General features: G+C 45.5%; 1 protein-coding gene across 1 annotated transcript in view; it reads left to right on the top strand.

Moving 5' to 3' along the window:
• The window catches only part of LOC121856238 (transcription factor SUM-1-like), an 83,492-nt gene that overhangs the window by 40,368 nt on the left and 18,101 nt on the right, over positions 1-25,023 (top strand). The window contains exon 3 of the mRNA XM_042351613.1: positions 12,711-12,789. Within this exon, the coding sequence (XP_042207547.1) occupies positions 12,711-12,789 (79 nt within the window). The remainder of the gene's footprint in view (positions 1-12,710; positions 12,790-25,023) is intronic.

The raw sequence follows: 25,023 nt of genomic DNA, 5'->3' as shown, positions 1-25,023 counted from the left end.
AATGCTGACCCGACGCGACGCTGAGTACTGTGGTGTAGCGTCTTGGTAAACAAATCCACGCTTTCTAGCTCAAACATATAGTACTGGTCAATGAATAATTTTTAACTGCAGCCTTAACACTAAAGTAAAATTCATATATATTATAAAATTCATTGTTCTTTATGGTAGTGGAATTACTTTTATTAAAATATTAAATAACTTTGGTAATCTGACGCGTTGAAGAATAGTGTTTATATCAAGACATTTGATTGGTCAACACTCTTAGGTGCTCATTGGTTGGGACGGCAACTACGTCACGACTTGTGAATACTCCTGGCCAGTTAATACGGCTGATTGTGTTAGTTACGTTTCACGGACACCAAGAGGGAGGACACGCTTAAAGCATCAATCTACCTCAACCGAATCATATAGGAGGGGAATGTCGGGTGGTGTTGATTATACGCGTTGGCAAAGGACCTCCCCACGTCCTTTCGTCAGGCGTTGCATAAGTGAACTAACCCGTGGTAGAGAGAGCAACGCCAGACGCTTTACTGATTTACACGTCCTAGCGTTGTTATTGTTTTTTCTTTTGAGGGAGAGGGAGATTAGGGCAGGGAGGGAGAATAGGGGATCAACAGGGGAGGTGGAGAGGGGAAACAGAAGAGGTAGGATGGGGTCAGGCGCTATGTCGCATATTAGAGATGAGAGAGATGAGGCACATGTTTTATACACCTCAGTGACCTAAAAACATGAGGAAGATGAAGAAGTACGCAGATAAGAAGTGTGTATGTGTGTGTGTGTGTGTGTGTGTGTGTGTGTGTGTGTGTGTGTAATGAGGGGATGTTTTAACGCTGTGGCAAGATTGTTGAGAGAGAGAGAGAGAGAGAGAGAGCAACAGAAAGAAACAGGTATAGAAAGACACTGATAAAGAGAGACAGAGTTAGATAAAGAGACAGAGAGAAAGAAACAGGCATAGACAGACACTGATAAAGAGAGATACATAGAGACAGGTAAACAAACAGATTGATAACGCAACAAACATAGACAAACAGACAGAGAAACAGACAAACAAACACTCAAAGTCGTGATAGGTAAAAGCGACACCTGGCATAATAATAACTTACTACCCAGCGCACCTTACGTTAATTTTCCCCTAAAGGATCATAAGAATTTTTCCCTTATGTATGCGTTAGTCACTTTTTTCCTCCAAATTATGAGAACGTATTAAGCTGTCTCATTTAAGCTTGGATATATGGTGTAGAAAATGCACAAGGAGACGATCAAAAGATGGGGGGGGGAAGAATGAGGGAGAGAGAGAGAGAGAAGGAAATGAGAGGGAAGAGAGAGAGAGATGAGGGAGGGAGAGAGAGGAGCGAATGACATGAGAGAAGGTGGGAAGGGAAAGAAAAGAAGTGACATACAGATAAAAAGAAGGAAGAAATGAAGGACGAAAGATCTGATGGAGAGGAGGGACAAACGGGCGGAAGGAAGGGAGGAAGGAGGAAGGGAGGGCAAAGAAAGGAAGGAGGAAGGGAGAGAGGGAGGGAGGGTATTAAGTACCCTCCTGGGTATAGTGAGGAAATTGTCTTAAGGGAGGCAGGGGGTCACAGGTCCCTCTGGGTACTGCTGCAGGAAGTGGGTCTGTGTGTGTCAAGCAGACCCAACACTACCTAGGTAAATGGGCCCCTGGTCTAAGAGGCCCCAGATCTATGAGGTCCCAGTTCTAACAGGCCCCCAGTCCTTATAGGCACCCGTTTTAAGAGTCCCTAAATCTGAATTGAATTGAAACATTTTATTTAGCCAGAAAAACACAGATATAGAGTGGATAATAATAACAATATTAACATGGCTGAGCCAATTGAGAACCTGAGCTCTCTTTGAGGCACCTGATATATACGATACATTTATCTCAAGGAAGTATGATGTAACATTATTTTTTTTTTTTTTGTATATACATAAATTACAGTGGTATTGGAAAACATAAGTATAGTGGGGGAGAGGTACAACCTGGGTTGTACAGTAATTAGGTTGAACAAGAGGACGGAGCTGTCAGGATTATGTCTAGTTGCGAATTATGTTTATTGCAATGGTATTTACTTAGCTATTTACATGATAATTTCCGATAAAACGGTTTTGATGGTACAATAAAAGCAGGTACTGTAAATATAGTAAGTGTTACAAGAAATATTAATACTTAGACAATAGATATTTTTTAAGAGATGATTTAAAGGAAGGGAACGTAGTCTTTGCTCGGATGTGTGGGGGTAAGTTGTTCCACACCTTCATACCATGATATTTATGGCGGTCTGGGACTGAGAGGACCACATGGGGGTGGTCTTAGTAGCGCTGGGTGCCTTAAGTTGTATCTCTGATTATTCCGGAACTGGAAATAATTATTGTCAAACAAGTGATTGATAGATTTATAAATAAAGAGGGCACAACAGTAGATGTTAATATCTTCGAATTTTAAAATTTTCAATATAGCACATTTTTCGTTTGAGTGATCTGTTTTTTTTTCAAGTAGGTCATTGTCCGTACAACTCTCTTTTGTGCAGTAACCAGATATTGTGTTTTTGAAGAGCCAGAGGTCCCCCATAGTGTGTGACAGTGTATAAGGTGTTGGTAAACAAGATCATGATAGATTTCTTTCATTGCTGTGAGAGTGAGTGACTGTCGAGTGTGATACATGATACCGCATTGTTTATTGATTTTACTGTGAATGGCTTGTATGTAGTTTCTCCAGTTAAGTTTCTCATCAACAATAACTCCGAGGAATTTAGTATTTTGTTCGCGTTTGAGGACTGTATTACCAAGGTACAGGGGACCAAGTCTGGGGGTAAGTTTTTCCTTCTGTAAAAGATCGTGTAGTGGGTTTTCTCAGGGTTTAAGGTCAGTTTATTACGTATTACCCGGGTCCTGACTTTAGTCAATTCAGTGTTCATAGTTCTCATCAAGGAATGGAGGTCTGAGTTGCTGACATAGAGATTACTATCGTCTGCAAATAAGTTGTATTTTATGAGTGTGCTGGCGTGGACTATGTCGTTTATGTACAACAAAAACAGTACCAGACCGAGAATGGAACCTTGGGGGACGTCATACAAGATTGGGGAGGAGTCAGATTGGTGATTATTATAGCAGACATAATACATCCTGTTGGACAGATAACAGATATGATGTAAACCAATTGCGGGACAGGCCCCTAACGCCGTAATGTTCAAGCTTTGAAAGGAGGATGGTATGGTCGACAGTATCGAAGGCTTTACAGAGGTCCACGAATATACCGACTGTGAACTGACTGTCATCAAAGGAATTTAAGATGTCATTAGTAAAGGATAGCAGAGACCCTAATTCAAGTGGCTATTGTCCTAATAGACCCGAATCCTTATGGGCCCTAAAACTAATGGGCCATGATCCTTAATGTTAGGTTAAAATAGATTAGAGCTAAGTTAGTCTGTGGCCCATATGTGGTCTGGGGCCATATGACCTACTGTACATAAAAGTCTCAAACGTTATTGACTAATTTTAGGTGGTAAGGATATTATTATTAGTATTACACAAGATTTAAGAAAGGCTCTCTCTCTCTCTCTCTCTCTCTCTCTCTCTCTCAACGCAGTGAAATAGGGAGGAAGCTTGTGGTGTGTGAATACCCCCCCTCTCCCTCCCTCTCTCCTCACCGCAGATGGTTGAGGCAGCAGGGAGGGAGGGAGGGGTGTGGGTACAGCTAATTCACTCCACCTGGTTGGTTTTGGCCAAGTCACTACTATTTACTCACCTGGAATTAGTCAAGACGAACAACTAGATACTAACACGCCGCTGCTCACACTATTACACGCGTCTGTCACTGAGGAAACACACAACCTAACCAGACCAAACCTAACCTAACCAGACCTAATCAGACCTAACCTAACCAGACCTAACCTAACCTATTTTGTCGAGGTTACTAAAGAATGAGGTGATGATCCGTGTAGACGCTTAAGATGAGACACAAGTAAGGATGATTCAGTGACCATGGAGGTGTGAAGGACTTGTTTTAATAGGCCCCAGTAAACATAAAAATTAGTCCCAATAGGCCCCAGTAAATATAATAATCAGCCCCTGTAGGCCCCTTCCCAATTTATTATATCATATCTGTATCACTTATCAATCAAGTGACCCATTACCCAATTATGTAACTGTATTTTTTCAGCCCTATGACTATCATGTTCTTTCAATAAGCCGTTAATTATTATTATTATTATTATTATTATTATTGTTATTATTATTATTATACACATACAAACACGTTGATACACACACACACACACACACACACACACACACACACACACACACAAACATGTAAACACATAAATGAATCTACATTTTTAATTAGGTGATAGACTACGGAAGACTCACATGGCAGGAAGAGTCATGGCAGGTAGAGTCATGGCAGGTAGAGTCATGGTCGGTAGAGTCACAGCAGGTAGCAGGTGGCCCAGACTCACACCGGGACGCGCTTAACTACACCACAACTAACGTAATACAACTAATTGATTTACACAATAAGAGGAGAATATATCCGATATAATTAATGAGCTGTAAATTATGGGTAAAAAAAATATGAAGATGTGAGATAAAAAGGTGAAGAGGTAAATGAATGAAAGACAAAAGAGGTAAAATGAATGAAAGATAGAAGGCGTAAGAACGTCGAGAGAATTATCGGTAGGAGGAAGAATGTGTTGGGCATTCCTCGAGGCTGTAGTTACAAGGATGGTGGGCTGGCTCTGGTACGACACACACACACACACACGGGGATAGAGAGAGAAAGTGACATAAAAAGAGTGATAGGAATAGAGAGAGAGAAAGACCGATTCACATTTACTTGGACAGAATGAAAATTAAGCAGGTATTCCATGCTCTCTCTCTCTCTCTCTCTCTCTCTCTCTCTCTCTCTCACCACCACTTGCCCCTCATAAAAAACCAGTTCCGTCAAACATGAACCCTCATGCCCCTCGCTCTCTGTCTCTTTCCCCTTCTGCGGCGCCGCCGTCACCAGCACCAACACCTGCCCCTGCTGTAACTGTCCCCCAAGGCGGCGACGCCCCGGGAAGTGCCACTCACGGCCTGTTTCAGTGCCAGTGCCCTCTCAAGTAGGTGTGTGAGTGCCGACGTGGCTCCCGTCCAAAGGAGAGGCGCCCCTCCTCCCTCCCTCCCTCTCCCAGCCGTCCTCCCTCAACCAGGTTGGCCATCTGCTGAATGCTAGAGCGTGACTTTTACGGCTGTTGTTGCTGCTGACGGTGGAGACAATCGTTTGAGAGGGTCACCTCGCCTCCCCCCCGGCTTAACCTGAGTCTCTCGGGGCATACATAAGTCCTCACTCACTCAGTCTCCCCCTAGACCAGATTCTGAATGACTCCCGTAACCCAATCAAACTCCCTTCTGGCACAATTTGATTCCTTTCACACCATCCGTCTCCTCCTGAACCTGAAGATCTTTATCAGGTCACAGAGATAATAAATGGGAATTGAACATTAAAAAAGTTATTCATGGCTGACTTATCTAACTCCTCCCGTCCCTGCCTGACTCTACCTGGACTGCCCTGACTCCTGAACCAATATGACTCTTCTTCTTATTCTACAACTTTATAAAGAAAACCCCTTCTTCCTCTCCTCTTCATTCTATTATTAATTTTCCTTATTTGTATCTCTGTTTGTTGATATTTCCCTCCACATTGAGTCACTTACCTACCCACTGACTCACTCACCCACCCACTGAGTAACCTACGCACCCACTGACTCACTCAGTCCTTACCTGCTCAGTCAGTTGGCTAATGTGACTTTAGAATCTCTGGTCGACATTCTTCCTCTGTCGACTTTACTATTGCTCGATTCTGCTACTGATCGACTTTCCTATTGGGCGACTCTGCTACTGGTCGACCCTGCTACTGGTTGACACTGCTACTGATCGGCCCTGCTACTGGTCGACCCCTGCTACTGATCGGCCCTGCTACTGGTCGACCCCTGCTACTGATCGACCCTGCTACTGATTGACACTGCTACTGGTCGACCTTGCTATTGGTCGACCCTGCTATTGGTCGATTTTCTTACTAGTCGACTCTCTTATTGATCGATCCTGCTATTGGTCGATTTTGGTCGTGGCTGAAATCCCAACGGCCCTCACGCAGGAGCCCTCAGACACTTCCCAGCAACCATCAGATTGTAGACTAAGTCAGAGCCGGGCGACACATACACAAGTCTCCGGACGAACGTTTTAAAACTTTTCCTTTACTTTTTTTACGAGTTGGCAAAACAATGGTTGTTGTACATAGCTTGTGATGGTGTTAAGTTTTGTTAGTTTCGTTTGATATCGCTTAGTTTGTGTTGTTTGACCGAGACGCTGGTATAACACAGGTACGGGCAGCTGTACTTGTTCCACGGTGTGGTTAAGTTATGATCACTGTACATAATAAACTGGTACATGGATATTAGTTCCGGGGGAAGGATGATCCCCTGAACAGTGAGAATCTAACGAGGATCCTGGAGCCTCGTAAATGTACTTCAAATTAATCTGTGAGTGTCAGTAAACATGTTGACACAGAGTTACAGTGAGGTGAATCTGTACAAACATTATCTATTCAATAGTTTCTTTACGATCTTAAGTCCAAGAATTAGTTCCTCATCTGCTGGCTCGTTCCTCTGTTACTCTCGCTCTCACACTAAATCTGTCTGGACATGAAGTAATTTATGTTCCCTTAAATTATAAGGTGTGTTTTAATGCCTTAGAAGACTCCTCAGTAGTCTTGCGGAATATTATTACTTCACTCTAAATTGAAAATATCACTAAACCAGTGCAGGGTGAGGGCAGTGCCACGAGAGGTCAGGGTATAGGGGTACCCCACTGTGAGGAGTGAGGGTGGGTGTGTCAGGTCGCGTGCCACTGACCGCCCGCGACCTGACACTACCGCCGTCTCAATGTCACAAGTGGCTGTGACAACGTCCGCCGGGGGAGGAACCTGGTGATGGGGGAGAACCTGACACTCATGTGTTAAGTGGGAGGAGAGAGTCGCCATAAGAGAAGTTAAAGTTCATACCATTATTAAAAATGTGTATCCAGGGCACCATTACTAGTGCAAAGATAAGTATTAAGTCCTGGTACAGAATCATCAGAAGTCGTGCCTCAACCTACAGTAAAACGATACCTAAATCCTACAAAAAGTTTGGCATTTATACATAACACTACAGTCAACCTGCTTCTTCACCACTCACACACACTAAATATTTACAGCTAACTCGCTCTCCAAGAACTAATTAAACACACCTCTCAGGGAAAACACTACCCGACATAAGCACTTTAGATTGACCTCATTAACTACTGAGAGCATCGACACTACAAGGACCTGCCGGGAGAAGGAACCAACGAACAGTAACTCCAGCAAACGTCTTTAAAATCAGACGAGACTTTTCTATCCACAACAATGACGTTTGGGTGTATCGCTCAACTTGGTATTTATTCCCATTACCAAGACACACGCACACAGGTACAGGCATAACGAACACAAGAGTCTTTGAGAGTCTTTGAGAGTCTTTAAGAGTCTTGTTTTAGGTGGTTCAACAGCCATGGTACTTTCAAGACAACGTACGTACAGTAGGCGAGTGTACTGTTAGGGAGTGTTAGTGTGTGTGTGTGTGTACCTCTGCCTGCACTGTTGTTTCCACGGTGATAAAGCTAAATATCTCCGCGTCACGTACTGGAGAATGAAGGGTCGTGTTACCAAGTCCTCCCGTTATCATCGTCTCCATCGTCACCTCCTCTATTGTCCTCGTCGTCCACGTGGCGGAAGTAGGTGGAGCAAACCTTGACCTGGCTCATGGCTGTGGTCAGGTCATGTTACTCCCTTGACCCTTGGTGAGCTCAGCGCCGCTATTGACACAAGCCAAGTGACCTGACAAATTGACCTGCGACCTGTCCCCCTCCCCTGTATATAAACAAGGCGACGTCCTCTTGGTCACGGATTCACATACTGCCAAGTGAGATTATAGGAATGAGTGTAAATAGCGAACACTGAGACTTGACTTTAACGAACACTGAGACTTGACTTTAGCGAACACTGAGACTCAACCTTAGCGAACACTGAGACTTGACTTTAGCGAACACTGTGACGTGACTTTAGCGAACACTGAGACTCAACTATAACGAACAATGAAACTCAATTTTAAATACGTTCACTTAGCATCTGTTATGAAATAGTAAGATCAAAATAGAGAATCCTTAACGCCAACAGATAGATCCCCTGATATGTTTTCACCAACGAACCCCTGACAACCCGGCCCTGACACGATATATACCCAACAGGAGACGCGACCACAACAAGCACCACCGAATTTCCTGATTACAACCATACCAATCAGAGAATCAGTCTTTTATCAGTCTTATCTATCTCGTTGGATCCTTACTGATAACATTTAACTCAGGTAATAATTGGCATCTCTAAATAAACTGGATTTGTATTGATGATAATTGTACAACACGTCACAGCCCTCAGTGTAGTCGTGACAGCCTCTTGATATAAAAGTTTATTTAAGTTAGTATAGTCTATGAGGAATGATAAGTCAGTGTAGTCTATGAAGAATGATTAAGTCAGTATAGTCTATGAGGAATGATTAAGTCAGTATAGTCTATGAGGAATGATTAAGTCAGTATAGTCTATGAGGAATGATTAAGTCAGTATATTGCCCATAGTCGTGGTAGTCCTCTCAACACAAGACACAGACTGGAGGGATAAATATACACATTAGTGCTTCAGGTTGTCCACACACTGTCCCCACCAGCTGATAGAGTCAACAAAAACACTCATACACTCCATCATGGCGGAAGACGAACCCAACAGCTCACGTAGATGGATCACAACGCGCCCCAAAAAGAGGAGATGCCGGGTGGTGGAGAGTGAGGGTGGTAGGGGGTGAGAGAAGGAGGGAGAGGGTGAGGGAGGGAGGGAGGGAGGGTGAGGGAGGGAGGGTGAGGGAGGGAGGGAGAGAGAGGGTGAGGGAGGTGACATTCAGAGAAGATCGTCAGAGAAACAGCTCAAAGGCAGAAACTCTGATGATCACGTGAAGTATACAATGAAAGAGTAATATCACAGGAAAACACAGAGAAAAATACAAAAGGGAACGTCCAAAAATCAAGTCTACAGTAACACTAGTTAAGTAAACATCACAGAAAACCTCCTCTTCCTTCTTCTCCTCCGTCAGCCACTTCTTCAGGAGGCTCGAGAGATCCAATTAAAAACCTCGGGTGTGTGATAGGTGTTGTGGCCACGCTTCCCCGCCTGCAAAACATGACAGTTTGGCGCTCCTCAACCTGCTTGGGTTCTCTCGCTCCATCGTCTGATATGTTGAGGGGTAAAACTGGGGATTTATGTGGTGGGGAGTTACCCTGTGGGGATTCAATTAGTGGGGAATTATCTAAGGACTAAACAAAATATCTCTCTCTCTCTCTCTCTCTCTCTCTCTCTCTCTCTCTCTCTCTCTCTCCAGCCTTCACTAAACCTCTCATCCCCATCCTCTTCCGCACCCCCTCACACTAGACCTCTTCCTCCCTCTTCTTTTGTCTACACTAAGATCCCTCCTCTTCTTCTTTCTCAAAATTCCTCTATTTTACAGAGAAAGAGGAGGTATAAGAAGATTAGAAGAGGAAGAGAGTTAATAGATCGGAAATTGAAGAGGTTTAAAAGTAGGTACAGTGCTATTCTGCATTGGGCTAGTTATTGTGGGTGATTATAGTGCTGTTTGTCTGATCGGCTGCTCATTTTGGCGGCACTGGCACTAGACACTCGACACTATCCCATCTACGAGTGTTTTGAAGGTCATATATCATACTCCGCCGACCTGACTATCGGATGCTGGTCCAGGGAGGTGGTCTATTGCCTGGCCGCCAAGATCGGAGGTGGTGATGGACTGCTCGAGTGTTTGGTAACTTCTGAGGAACATCTATGGTCGTTGTTGTTGTGTGGTGGGAGTCTTTATACGAGTTCTGGCTTGATTCGTTCTAGTGTTCTGTTAGATACTCTCTGCTAGCAAGTCTCCCTTCCTCCCTCCCTCCCTCCCTTTGCTACCCAGTCTCCCTCCCCCCCCTCCCTTTGCTACTCAATCTCTCCCTTCCCTTCCGTCCTTCACCTACCCAGACTCCTCCTTCCCCTTCCTCACCTCCTTTCTGGGGTGGGTGACCACACACCCCACGGGACGACCACCACTTCCGGCTGTCAAGAGTACCTGGCGAGCGTCTCCGTGTGTGTGTGCGTATGCGTGCGTGTGAGTGCGTTTGCGTGTATTTTTAAAACTGTTCACTTATACTCAAGAACAAAACCGTATGTGAATCTGTGTAAATAAATCAACATACCGACCAAGGCTGGGGCGATATCCTCATTTATTACTATCCTTTGTAATTAGAATTTAGTGAACAGTCTGGAAATATTATCACAATGGTCACAGACGCTCTGAAGAAATGTGTTCCTTAATGACTTGTGTTGAGGCTGTTTCGATGGCCGAGTGTAGGAGGTGCTTAGGCCTCTTGGATCATGACACTGAGCCCCACTCTAAATCTGACTTGGTATATAAATGTGACTTCGAATATGAAATTTCACTTTAAATCTGATTATGAAATTGAATCTAATGCAGTCTAACTTCGAATCTGAATCCGACTCGAATTCTAACTCAGACTCTAAATATAGTTCTGAATTTGACTCTAAATCTGAATCTCCCTCCCCCCCCCCTCTCACCCAGTAGACTCCCTCAGTTAAGTAGGTTTAAATGTCTTGTAGGTGAGGCGTTTTATTACCTTGAGAACCAGCCACTTCGAGGATGTGGTGTTGGGTAGGCTTAGTATAAGCCTAGGTGGGGGGAGGTGGGAGGGGGGGGGGCGTGACCTCTCTTCTCCGCAGCCTGTGTACGGCCTACTTCATCTAGCCTGCCTACACCTATCCTGCCCTATTTGGCTGGTTAGCGTCCGGGGTTTACTATCTAACCTGCCTCCGTCAAGCCTACACGACCCAGCTTGACCGCATCTAGCCACTCCTTCTCTCCAATAATATATTCTGGTGGATTACTTCAGCCCAACGTTACTAGAATAATGTAAAAAGTGTCCAATTATTCTGTATTTAGCGCCACATTCCTTCTCGGACACCTCTCCACCTTTACCATTGTTCCTCCTCTAGTGTCATATTTTTATTTATGTCGACGATCCACCATTAACCTCTCCTACCACACACACACACAGTCTTTCACTTCTGCTCTGAAATCACCCGCCATCAGCTTGACTCACCTCCCTCCAATCTGCACTCCTTATCCCAATCCCAGCTAATCAAATTTGCTCTCTCTCTCTCTCTCTCTGTCCATCACCCTCGCTTTCACCTTTCACTACAGCTGAACAATCATGGGGACAGAACAAACCTTTGACGTCGTCCACCTTTCACCTAGAACTGTTCTATCTCCCAATACAAGATTCGCTCTATACAAATTCTGAGCAATTATATCACGCAGTTTCAATCCGTCTCTTATAGCTTTTTAGTCAATTCCATCATGTTTCTGCAGATTCATCAATGATATCTTTCATTCATACACATACAAAATACATAAAGAAATACATATGTATACACACACACACCTATTAGAACATATAATCTTTGTATTATAAGGGATCACAATCCATCATATGATTCAGAAATCCTTTACAATGTTCTTGGCTCTAACTAGACGAGACGATGCTCTAAATACCTTCATGTTGTGATGTTTTTTGCTTACATTTTGGTGTTGATGTGTGGCGTTGTGAGCGTGTGTGACACCCCTTAATGGAGGAGCCTCTCGCTAGGCACAACACTGTTTTAATACTTGCGTCTGGCTGCTGAGGCTCTCACTGTGTCCGTATAATGTAGTGACGATCTGGTTTAAGTTATTCAGGGCATCAGGTTTATATATATATCCATACAGTATATATAAATAAGTAATGAGGTGTTTTATGTTCTCTATGCACTGATGCTTATGAATTACTTCTATGATCTTTAAGTTATTTAAGGTGTTTTAAGTTACCTTAGACTTAGGTTTATGGGTTTAACTTGGTGATATTGTAAGGTCGTTAAGACTTAAGCAACATGTTGTTATAATTTTAAGTTTATTTATTTAACTCAGTGTTAGTGACATTGTCTTTAGCACACATGACTATATATAGCATACTGACTTCATTGTCTATTACTGACTCACTATTTGAGTCGCCATACTCGTGACTCCTCAACCAGCATGGCCGTAGAACCTTTGACCAAGTGCCGAGTATTTAATTGTTCCAGCCGCACCTATTGTTAACGACGGTAACTCCCCTTCTCATCAATACACAATCTTAAACATTATTATCCCTTGTTATTATATTCTTTCTACATCTTATACATCTCTGGGAACTTTAACAAATACATTATACAATAGTGTATAACTTTGTCTCTACAGGCGGCCCACATCCACACTGGCACACGTAGCAACATTATCCATCACTGTGGTGTAATGAATAAGAGGGAACTTTGACTCACTCCTATTTCTGAGTCACTCACCTGTTACCGACTCAATATTTACTCTAATAACCGAGACTGTCACTAGTATTATTATTGAGTCACCTTAGTAATGACTCACCTGTCACTGAGTCACTTTATTAATGACTCATATAGCTTGTGACTCATAAATGTGTTATTAACTGTCTGGGTGTTCCTTCTGCAGGGTTCGGGAGGGTCCGGATATTACCAGGAGCGAGGTGGTCACTACGGCGACTCAGGCACCAGTTACACGCCCCTTGGAGGTGAGTCTTGGTGTGTGTGTGTGTGTGTGTGTGTGTGTGTTAACCCGATCTAGTATACCAAGGTTAAGAAATATGGAATTGTATGGTGGTTAGATTAGGTTAGGTTATGAGGGGATTTCGTTCACTCACTGACGAAGACATTCAGCATCTTAAAATTTTCAGAGTCCAGGACCACAGGGGTAACATTTTCACAAGTCCCGCTGAATTCTAACGAGTTCCAGGAGCTTTTCGCGTGTTCACTTTGGAAACATGACGTCGAAATGAAAACAATTCATGAGGAAAAAAAAGCCTTATTTGTATGGAATATTATTGTTAATTACTATTCCTAATGGAGGCAAACATATCACACTGGTCTTGTCTCTCGCTCTGAAATCTTCTTTAATTTACAAGTGACAGCCGTGACCCGAGGTTAACCCCACAACAACCTACCCCCCCCCCCCTTCACTTAACAAACAGGTGTGATAGTCTATAATTGATATTAAATTAGATAGGATGACGGTGAACATCACACCTGTAACACTTACCTGTTAAAATAACTTTAATCATAAGTTCATTGGAAATTGCAAACATGAGTATATTTATTCATCATTTATCTGGATGTTTGGCCTTCATACTCCAGTGTGTTCCTTAGCAGAGGTTCAGCGAGTCCACACACACACACACACACACACACACACAGAGTGGAGAAAGAGATCACTTGACCCGTAAGAGTGGTAAGGAGGAGTGAGTGTCACTCAAGAGAATAATTTAGCCTTTATTTTGTGTAAGAAGACCGGCGGGGGCTGCTCCTCACGTGAGAATACCGCGCCACGTGAAGACAAACACAGATGATGTAGAGGCTAAGAGGCTGTGATGCTAGAAATGTGGTGATTCAAGGAGACATCACTAGTTATGTTAAGACCAAAGACGTCGATAATCGTGACTGGTTTAAGTTATATTAATAAATAAAAATAGAAGCTGGAGATCATTTTGTGTTAGAGAAAAGGAAAAGTCAGTGTGTTGGCAGCATTAACTGTAACGAGGTTAATTAATCCTCGCTGTCTTATGGATTCAAGGTGTTATCTGGTCATTGATATAGCACAGTAGTTAGGTGATCTACTTAGAGACCTGAGTGAGTGTGAACGTTACAGCGACAGGAGAAACTTGTGTGAAAGTTAATAACAACAATAAATAAATGTGTGTGGCGCTGCAGGGGATGGAGAAGAGATCGTTAATATAGAGTATAGAAATTAGACAGCAAAAATAACACGACTCTTAAGGGACCCCAACGCTAATATGAACGTGTTTGATAAGGAAGCCCCAACCCTAGACTGTGTGAAGTACTGTACTGTCACGTATCAGGAGACAGTAGAAGTTTGTTAAAGGTGTTGCGAGTGAATTACTGGTACGGATACCATATTGTGTGTGTGTGTGTGTGTGTGTGTGTGTGTGTGTGTGTGTGTGTGCGTGTGTGTGCGTGTGTGTGTGTTTAGAGAGAGAAAATTAACCTAACTCCTAATATAATAGTGAATCATACAGGTGTGTTGAGGTGAGTAACGCCCCAACACTGACTAACTCACCTGTGTATACCCTCTCCCCACCTTCCCCACCCCACCTCCCCACCCCCACCCCTGCCCCCCACCCCATTCCCCCACCCCACCCCATCCCCACCCCCCACCTCCCCACCCCCACCTACACCCCACCACCCCACCCCACCTCCCTCCCCACCCCCACCCCACCCCCCACCCCACCCCCACCCCCCACCCCCCACCCCCCCAATCTCCCATAACCCCACCCCACCCCGCCCCCACCCCAGCCCCCACCCCACCCCCTCCCCCCACCCCACCCCCTCTCACCTCCTCTCCTCTACCTCCTACCTCTCCACCACACCCTACCTCCTACCTCTACTCTACCTCTATACCCCATCTCCTCACCTCTATACCCCACTCCTTTACCTCCCACCTCTACCTCCTCTACCTCTCTCTCTCCCTCTCCCTCTCTACCTTCACCTCCCTCCCTCTCCACCTCCCCACTCCCCTCTCCTACCTCTACCTCTACCTCTAGACCCTCAGATTCAACAAGGTAACTAACACACAGGTTCAGGAGACCTAGTCAAGGAGCACTTATGAAAACAAGTTGTAAAGTAGAAGTAACAAGTCCAGGTGTGTACGTTGAAGATACTAGTATAGTCGTCCACAAACTATGCTCACTTTTCTTATTCCCTGGAGCATATGTCGTCTTTATTTACCAAATTTAATGCATGCTCTACCCACATGACTAGAAATGCCTCCGGAGCATATAACTTATCCTTAATAACTTGACCTTAGATAGTAGTTAAGATAGTTAGGTTAGGTTAGGTTAGGTTAGGTTAGGTTAGGTTCGGTTAGGTTAGGTTAGGTTTGTTTACGTCTTCTTACCGTCATAAACACCTTAGTGACGTAGCCTCTCAGTGGGGCTCTGGACTCAACATAACTATACAGGAGAGCCTCGAGTAATTTACGTAAACTGGCTGCAGTGAGGTACAGAGGTGCTCCTTTCGTCCCCCCAGGCAAAAACCGCGACAACTGTGATATTAATAAAGCCTGGGAGGAGAGCGAGGCTTGTTGGGCGGCACTTAATGAGCGACACTTAGGGTAGGTCTGCCTGATTACTCCCGCGACGACCACGTGATGGCGGCTACCTGACAGAGACAGGTGTGTGGCCCCCCTCCATCTTACTTCCCTGCCCTCCACCCTCCCTCCATGCTCTTCTTCTTTCCTCCATCCTCCTTCTCTCCCCTCCTCCATGCCCCTCCACCTTCTCTATTTTCCCCCTCCTACCCTACATCTCTCTTCCTTGCCTCCTTCTTACCCTCCATCCTACCACCTGATCCTCCTCCTCCACCCTCCCCGTCCTCCTCTCCCCTCCACCCCTCCTGTCCCTCCTTCCTTCCCTCCACCTCTCCCTCCCTCTCCCCCTCCACCCCTCTCCCTCTCCTCCTCCACCCCCTGTCCCTCCTCTTCCCTTCACCCCTCCTGTCCTCCTCTCTTCCCTCCTCCCTCTCCTGTCCCTCCTCTTCCCTCCACCCCTCCCTGTCCCTCCTCTCTTCCCCCCACCCCCTCCCTGTCCCCCTCTCTTCCTCCACCCCTCCTCTCCCCTCCCACCTCCCTGTCCCTCCTCTCTTCCCTCCGCCTCCCTGTCCCTCCTCTCTTCCCTCCACCCCTTCCCTGTCCCTCCTCTCTTCCCTCCCCCCTCCCTGTCCCTCCTCTCTTCCCTCCCACCCCGTCCCTGTTCCTCCTCTCTTCCTTCACCCCTCCCTGCTCCCTCTCTCTCCCCCTCCCACCCCTCCCTTTTCCTCCTCTCTTCCCTCCATCCCTCCTGTCCCTCCTCTCTCCCCTCCCACCCCCTCCCTGTCCCCACCTCTCTTCCCTCCCACCCCTCCCTGTCCCTCCTCTCTCCCCTCTTCCCCTCCCTGTCCCTCCTCTTCCTCCACCCCTCCTGCCCCTCCTCTTCCCCTCCACCCTCCCTGTCCCTCCTCTCTTCCCTCCACCTCACTGTCCTCCTCTCTTCCCTCCACCTCCCTGTCCCCTCCTCCTCTTCCCTCCCACCCCTCCCCTCCCTCCCTCTCTCCCTCCACCCCTCACTGTCCTCCCTCTCTTCCTACACATCTCATTTTAAACATAAAAGTAATAATAATTTACTGGGGTTCCAACACCAAGATCCTCTCACAACATTATGAATCATGGCAAAGTGTGTGTGTGTGTGTGTGTGTGTGTGTGTGTGTGTGTGTGTGTGTGTGTGTGTGTGTGTACAGACTAACACTTTCATCGTCTAATTTTTCACCATTTTTTTTCAAATCTACTTTTATATTCACCTTTAAACTTATCACAATCATCAAATATCTACCCAGCTTTCCTCTCACCATATTCCTCCTCCTCATCATCATCTTCATCCCCGACCTTTATCACTATCCTCACTATCTTTCCTCACCAACAACACGACGGACATCACACACACACACACACACACACACACACACACACATCAACAAGGGTAAAACTCAATCTGAGGTTAAATCAAATACCTCACTCTATCCATCTACAGTACACACACTACAACAAGGTAGATGTAGCCAGTAGACGCGAGAACTGTATCTACTTTATACAACGTGTCGCTCAAGTAGATAAGGCAGAGATAGGGGGAGGAGGGAGGGGTAGGTCACAGAGGCACCGCTGGCACCATTAACACACGCCACTGGCACTATACTAAAGACACATCTGGCAGTGGCATCTTTTACGTCTCATATTCCACCCAGAAGGAACTGGTTGGCGTCTCGGTCTCGTTGTTTCAGATCATTTTAACGTGAGATAATTGAGCCAAAGTTTGTGTTCGGTCTCTTGGGGAATAAACATTGTCTTTCTGAAGCTTTGAGTGGAAATTCGTTTTGGGTTTGTGGGTTAAATTTCGTTTTATTTGGATTTTATTCTCCTTGTAATTGATTTGATCTTGATGTGATTATGAGATTATTTATCGTGGGTGATTCAGGAGTGATATTAGATGGGATTCGATTCGGTTTAGTGTTGATTCGAGAGTGAAATGAATCATTAAACAGTTTTAAGTGATTCGGATTTGATATTAGTTGAAATGAATCAGTTCGGATACTGTATTACTGGTTCGTAGTATATATTTGAATTGGGTTTACAGTTGTATATATTTAAGGTGATTTAAGAGTTACTGAAAGGGAGGATTCGCTAACTTTACATTCTCTCACCTGAAAGATTCACAACAAGGTAGAGGCGGCTACATAATTTAGCTCATGTGTACTAATTTTTTTTCACCTGAAGATTAGTCCCAGCTTATTTTACCTGATGATTAAACACCCTAATGCTAGAGGTTAGGTTAGGTTAGGTTAGGTTAGGTTTAGTTAGGTTAGGTTTAGTTAGGTTAGGTTTAAGGGGTTAGGTTAGGTTAGGTTAGGTTAGGTCAGGTCAGGTCAGGTGATTAAGCTTTGGATAAACTATGCTAAGGGGCTAATCTTCAGGTGATCCCAAATATGATATGCATTAACTTCAGTCATGGGTCTAATATATACACGGATTAATTCACTGAAAGCAGAAGCAGCTCGGGAAAATATTAAGGGCCATTAAAGGTAATGCTTATAGCACTGAGTAAAGACCCTCTTAGAGATACCAGATAGTTAAGGAATAATGAGGCAATTAAGTCATAAAAGAGAAAAACTACTATTCTCTTGTTTTAACCTCAAGGGGGAAGGAAGAGAGGAGGAGGAGGAGAAGGAGGAGGAGGAGGGGAGAGGGTAGGAGGTGGGTAGGAAGAGGAGGAGGAGGAGGAGGGGAGAGGGTAGGAGGTGGGTAGGAAGAGGAGGAGGAGGGAGAAGGTAGGAGGTGGGTAGGGAAGAGGAGGAGAGGAGGAGGAGGAGGGAGAGGTAGGGAGGTGGGTAGGAAGAGGAGGAGGGAGGGGAGAGGGAGGGAGGGGGTAGAAGAGGAGGAGGAGGAGGAGGAGGAGGGAAGAGGAGGAGGAGGAAGAGGAGGAGGAGGGGAGGGGGAGGAGCAGAAGGAGGAGGGAGAAGGGAGGGGGAAGGAAGAGGGAGGGGAGGAGGGAGGAGGGAGAGGGTAGGAGGTGGGTAGGAAGAGCAGGAGAGGAAGAGGAGGAAGAGGAGGAAGAGGAGGAGAAGGGAGAGGGTAGGAGGGGGAGGAAGAGGGAGGAGGAGGGAAGAGGAGGAAGAGGGAGGAGGAGGAGGAAGAGGAGGGGAGGAGAAGGAGGAGGGGAGAGGGGAGGGAGGGAAGAGGGAGGAGGAGGAGGGGAGAGGGTAGGGAGGGAGGAAGAGGAGGAGGAGGAGGGAGGAGGGAGGAGGAGGAAGAGGAGGAGAAGAAGGAGGAGGAAGAGGGAGGAGGAGGAGGGTGGGAGGGAGGAGAGGAGGGAAGAGGAGGAGGAAGGAGGAGGAGGAGGAGGAGAAGGGAGGAGGAGGAGGAGGGAGGAGGAGGAGGGTGGGAGGTGGTGAGGAAAGAGGAAGAAAGGAGGAGGAGGAGGAAGGAGGAGGGAGGAGGAGAAGGGAGGAGGAGGAGGAGGAGGAGGAGGAGGGAAGGAGGGAGGAAGAGGGAGGGAGGGAGAAGGAGGGTGAGGGAGGTGGGTAGGAAGAGGAAGAGGAGGAGGAGGAGGAGGGAGGAGAGAGGGACGAGGGAGGGAGGGAGGAGGGGGAGGAGGGGAGGAGGAGAAGAGAGAGGGGAGGAGGAGGGGAGAGGGTGGGAGGTGGGTGGGAAGAGGGATGAGGGAGGAGAAAGAGGAGGAGGGAGGAGGAGGAGGAGGAGGGGAGGAGGAGGAGGAGGGGAGGAGGGGTGGGAGGGTGGGAGTGGGAGAGGGAGGGAGGAGGAGGAGGAGGAGGAGGGGAGGAGGAGGAGGGAGAAGAAGGAAGAAGAAGGGAGGAGAAGGAGGAGGGTGAGGAGGTGGGTGGGAGGAGGAGGTGGGAGGGAGGAGGAGGAGGAGGGAGGAGGAGGGGTAGGAGGTGGGTGGGAAGAGGGGAAGGAGGAGGAAGAAAGAAGGGAGGAGAAAGGAGGAGGGGTAGGAGGGTGGGTAGGAGGAGGAGGGAGGAGGAGGAGGAGGAGGAGGAGGAGGAGGGAGGAGGAGGGGGTGGGAGGTGGGTAGGAAAGGAGGAGGAGGAGGAGGAGGAGAAGGAGGAGGAGGAGGGAGAATGTATCTAAGGAAGAGGAGTGGAAATAAGGAGAGGGGTGGTGGGTAGGTGAACCAGTTACTACCATGTATAGTGTAAAAATTCTCGTTGTGTGTGTATGTATGTATGTGTGTGTATGTATGTATGTATGTATGTATGTGTGTGTATGTATGTATGTATGTATGTATGTATGTATGTATGTATGTATGTATGTATGTATGTATGTATTGCCGTGTGTGTGTCTGTGTGTGTGTGTACGAAAGAAAACAAAATATTTCAGTTATAAAATTGGTGTTATTCGCTGGTGTTGACAAACTATTCATCCAGTTAACTTCAGACATGACTGTAGCAATCATCTTATGTTGTTGTAACCCTGTGTGTGTGTGTGTGTGTGTGTGTGTGTGTGTGTGTGTCTGTCTCTGTAAGAACTATAGATTAAACTCGTACATATCCTGTGCTTCTCTTTCTGCCTGCCCCCTCCTTCCTCATTCCCTATCTTCTTCTTCTTCTTCACCCTCCTTGTGCCCTCTGTTCTCCTCTTCTCCTATCTTCCTCTCCATTCTTGTGTATTCTCCCTCCTTCATTTCTTTCACCTTCTAACTCTGTCTCTCCGTCTTCCTGTTACTTCCTCCGAATCATCTTTTCTACCTCTTTATCCTACTCTTTCCTTCCCCTCCCTCTTCTTCGTCGCTTTCCTCCTCCCTCGTTTAATCCCCCCTTGACCTTACCTAATACCACAGTCGACGCCTCTCTCTCTCTCTCTCTCTCTCTCTCCTCTCTCTCTCTCTCTCTCTCTCTCGAGTTTCTATTGAGAGGAAGTTGTACAGAAAGAGGACTTCTGTGTGTGTGTGTGTGTGTGTGTGTGTGTGTGTGAGAGAGAGAAAAATCACCCCCAAAGTAGGAGTAGGTGAGGGGTGAGAACATTGGTACGGTTGAAACAGTTCCAGATTCCCACGCTGTTAGGTCCCCCCCACCCTTCCCCTCACCCACACCTCTCAGCTCCCGTTCATTGTGGTTTCTGCTGTCTCCTTCACCATGGTTTATCCCTTTGTCTAGTATTTATCGTTTCTTCTCTATTTTGTTTTATTTATTTATTCTCCATATTCTAGAAAGTATAATTGATGTTTCTTTTTTCTTCAGTAACTTCTTAAGGAAAGCTAAGACGGAAATGATTTGTTAATGCAGAACTGTAGAAGTTAATGTGGGGGGGATATTGGCGCCAATCCTCGAGTAATTATGGAAACAAGCACTTGGGAACTAGCGGGAAACACTTAAATAAATGTAGGAATAAAATTAAGTACTAAATGTAGAGCGCGTATAATATATTAAGACGCCTCTGGAATGTTAATATATATGAGTGCCGTAGAAATATGGCCGGCGTCAACAACAACATAGACTCTGCCATCATTCTCTGTCAATCATCTTTTCTCACAACTGCCGCAGACTCGTCCATCCTGCGGTGTCCCCCTTCCCCAGTACGGCCCATACACCCCAACACCACCACCCATCAGCAGTACGTCCTTCCCCATTAACCCTCGACACTCTGCTCCCTCTTCCTCTACTGGTGAACTCTCCCAGCCTCTCCTCACCCTCGCTGCCTCGTGACAGTAACGCTCCGACCAGTGGAATATTACAAAGAGTGGGTTATGATATACAGTGAACCTTGTTAAAGTTTGACCAAAGTGTTTTCCTGGTTCTTTGGGTTACGAATAATGGATTTCGAAGGAGGAGGAGGATTTCCCTTAGGTCCAGAGACGGGGGGGGAGGGGGATAGGGGAGAAAGAAACGGTTGTAACTTCCTTATTTTGCCATTAACACACCCTCGGGTAGATGATACCAGGACCCCAGCCACACACCCTCGGGTGGATGATACCAGGACCCCAGTCACACACCCTCGGGTGGATGATACCAGGACCCCAGCCACACACCCTCGAGTGGATGATACCAGGACCCCAGCCACACACCCTCGGTAGATGATAACAGACCAGCCACACACCGGGTGATGATACCAGGACCCCAGTCACACCTCGGGTAGATGATACCAGGACCTCAGCCACACACCTCGGGTGATGATACCAGGACCAGTCACACACCTCGGGGTGGATGAGATAACAGACCCCAGCCACACACCCTCGAGTGGATGATACCAGGACCCCAGTCATACACCCTCGAGTGGATGATCCCAGGACCCCAGCCACACACCCTCGGGTGGATGATACCAGGACCCCAGCCACACACCCTCGGGTGGATGATACCAGGACCACAGCCACGCATCCTCCAGTGGAGGACTATTTTAAAACCACATTTACACTTTTACTTCTTCTTGGTCACATAAATATTCATTCAAATATGGCGTTCCGTCATTAAACTCAATATGATTAACAGTAAACTTTGGTCACGAAAACGTAAACATATATAACCTGTATAATATATTGCTGCAGAAATAACGTTATAGTTACCCCTTTCTCGTATAAATCATCATAGAAAATGTGTAGAAATTGACTTGTCATCTCGACACCGCACAGTTTAAAATAACGCTGTTTTAGGTACACTGTAAGAGAGGGCGGCTAAGTCTTGCTCACACAAAAAGAAATAAAGTGGTAATACTTTACGAGACTGTCCCCTCGGTACTCAACAAGTATTCAGTCTTTTCAATTGTAATGATTAAACACTTTTATCACTTCACAATGTACTCTGTTGTACTCACAAATGGGGGTCCTTACATGTACTTTCATAATCAATTTTCAAAGATTGTGTTCTTTCACAGATATCCATATCACCATAGAGTCCTCAACCTATCAAAGCAATTGCTGAAATTATACATGTATTAGATCTCAAATAAACATAAAACACACTTACTGACCATGCCTGTCAGTCTACACTGCTAGAACTAATGCCCTTGGCATTAAAATCATACTCTAATAGAAACAACACAAAAATACAATACTAGGAAATATAACACAACTCGCGTTATACAAATAAATTCACTTGTCAAAACTGACGTCAACTGAGAACTAAAACACTTCCAATTGAAATTAAAGCAAATACATCCAAAATATGTCACAATTTCAAATAACACTCAGTTACATAACCTTAGTACAATTATGGCCTTGCGGTGCCACTCTTAACACGGCAGATGTTCACTGTTCGCTCATTGTCTGTACATATCAAAGTATTAACTCGAGTGATCACGACAATTGCTATGTTACCAGTGAAGAAAGGTACCCCCCCAAAAAATATTACCGTGGCATACAACAACACTTTCCTGAGACTTCACAAAAAGACTGCAAAAAAAATAGTTAGGTAGCTGAACTCTGTTTCTCAGACACTTTTCAATACTCTGAACATTATAAGTATTCACACTTTACTGTACACTTTACTTTGAAACAGATTTCTAATTTCCTTGAGGCAATTGTTCTAACCTAACCTCAAGTAAGTATTTGCCGTGAACTGTTTTCAACTTCGTACAACCAGAAAAAAAATTTTGCACAGAATTACAAACTCTACTGTACGTTGGAAAAATTATGGAACAAAATCATTAGCAATCTGAAATATTCATTAGTTACAATGAAATGGTTTGGTACCTGTACAGAGAAATGGTTATTACAAATCACAGTTAAAAAAAAATTACCCACAGTATCACAGTCATTCCTCCCAACTCGATACTATGTACATTTACATTACATCACCACTGCTATCACCATTTGTAACGAGGAGGTAAAAAGAGAACGTTCTGCCGTGCCACACCATTTATATATATTGCTGCCAATTATTTGTAAGATGGGGTCATGAAGACTACTTGCTGGACCACCGAGGCCACCATTTGTAAGAGCGTGCACCACAAGCTGCCACCCTGTAAGAGCTTGACACTCTTACAACAACTTACGTAATACTCTGACCTGGTAGCGTGACGTGAGAGGAAGGCCCATGGGTCCATGTAATTATAGTATCAAGTATTAGGGAAAGAACAAGGTGAATACTATAGGTGAATCATAGACCCACATACAAATACTCTGTTTATTGAACACAAAAATGGTTACAGAAAAGACGTTGTATTCACCCAAAACAGGAACTCCTGGTACCATCCCCTCAGGCTCAATTTACTTGTACCACTACTGGGTGTACCCACACCAAAACACACATAAACTCTTACAGGACCTTAGTACCAACAAAACCAGTGGCACCTGCCAGTACAACACTCAATACCCCAGGGGCAATACTCCAGCTGCCGCCATGGGAGTCTCATCACCAGGTGACACCTTCCAACAACTCCAATAATTCCGGTGGACTAACACCACCATACCAACAGCCCCACCGAGTTATGTACTGTACTCATCCACCAATGATGGGGGCTCGCAGTAGTTAGGGGGCTTGACGATCCGGGTTCACCACGTGGGCATAGTGTTAGGGGAATACTACCCCCTATGGGGCCCATAGGTGTTAGTGAAGCCTCTGACGATCGAGGATCACGGGGACACCCGACTCCACTGAACCCCTGACATCTCCCAAGACTAGTGGATGCGTCATCCACGCTACAGACACGGCCTAGGCTGCGTTAGGGACCTGTGGGCGGAGGAGCGTGGCGCTTACTCGCGGTTAATAACGAACCTCACCGTTTCAAAGGGACATACATTAAGGACATAAAAATAGTTCACTCAAAGCACATTAACTACGTTACTTTAACACTTGCACAATCAAACTACTAGTTAGGTCAAACCTCTTAAAAATGGCGAATTACAACACACAGAAGGTGGAATGACCTACCTGTGGGTGGAGGAGCGTGGAGCTTACTGGTTTGAAAACCAACCACCACCTTCCACCCACGCTAAAGTCACGGATTTCACCTACTCAACCATTTCACTGAATTACGTTACTGTAACACTCTGACGTTTGAAACTGAGACTACAAACTCAGTTTCATTCCCTACTATTATCTTCACAAACAATGCTCTGACTGAGCTATCAAAAGCAAGACTTAAATTGATCACAAAAGGTTGGATGACAACAGGTCCCAACACGCATCGCCTTGCTACAACACCAGAGGAGCAGATTCAAAAGGTTCCCTCCAGAATATTAACTAATTCCTCAGTTAACCTCCCTACCACAATTTCACTATGATTATCAGAGTCTCTGCTCATCATAGGTGAAAAAAAGGTTTACAGGGTCTCGGTAGCCGAAAGAGTTTACAACTTCCGTCAACAAACACACGACAACTCGATGAAGTCATCAAAGAAACAGGGAGAACGGAGGACATTTCCAATGGGAGACTCAGAAGGTTTTGTGGACGTGTAAGCGTAATATGGATCATTAGTTTAACAGGTTAGCCGTCATTACGATCATGACAACACAATGGGGTGGGTTTGGCCGGTACTGCATTCGACCATCTTCACTTTGCCCAACTGTAAAGTTAGGTACTCGATTACAGTTGGGTGAACTCGGGGTTCCCCGAGAGTGAACCAGCGACCTACATTTTCTATTTCTCGCCTATAGATAACCATCTATGCATTATAGAAAAGGTGTTCAAAAAGATTCTGCTCCCCCCTCAAAAAAAATAATTTGGTAACTCTCTTCTTAATCTTTACCAACTAGTGT

Source organism: Homarus americanus, unplaced genomic scaffold (assembly GCF_018991925.1).
Source record: "Homarus americanus isolate GMGI-L3 unplaced genomic scaffold, GMGI_Hamer_2.0 scaffold1024, whole genome shotgun sequence".
NCBI classification, from domain to species: domain Eukaryota; kingdom Metazoa; phylum Arthropoda; class Malacostraca; order Decapoda; family Nephropidae; genus Homarus; species Homarus americanus.
This window is presented reverse-complemented; position numbering and strand designations above follow the sequence as displayed.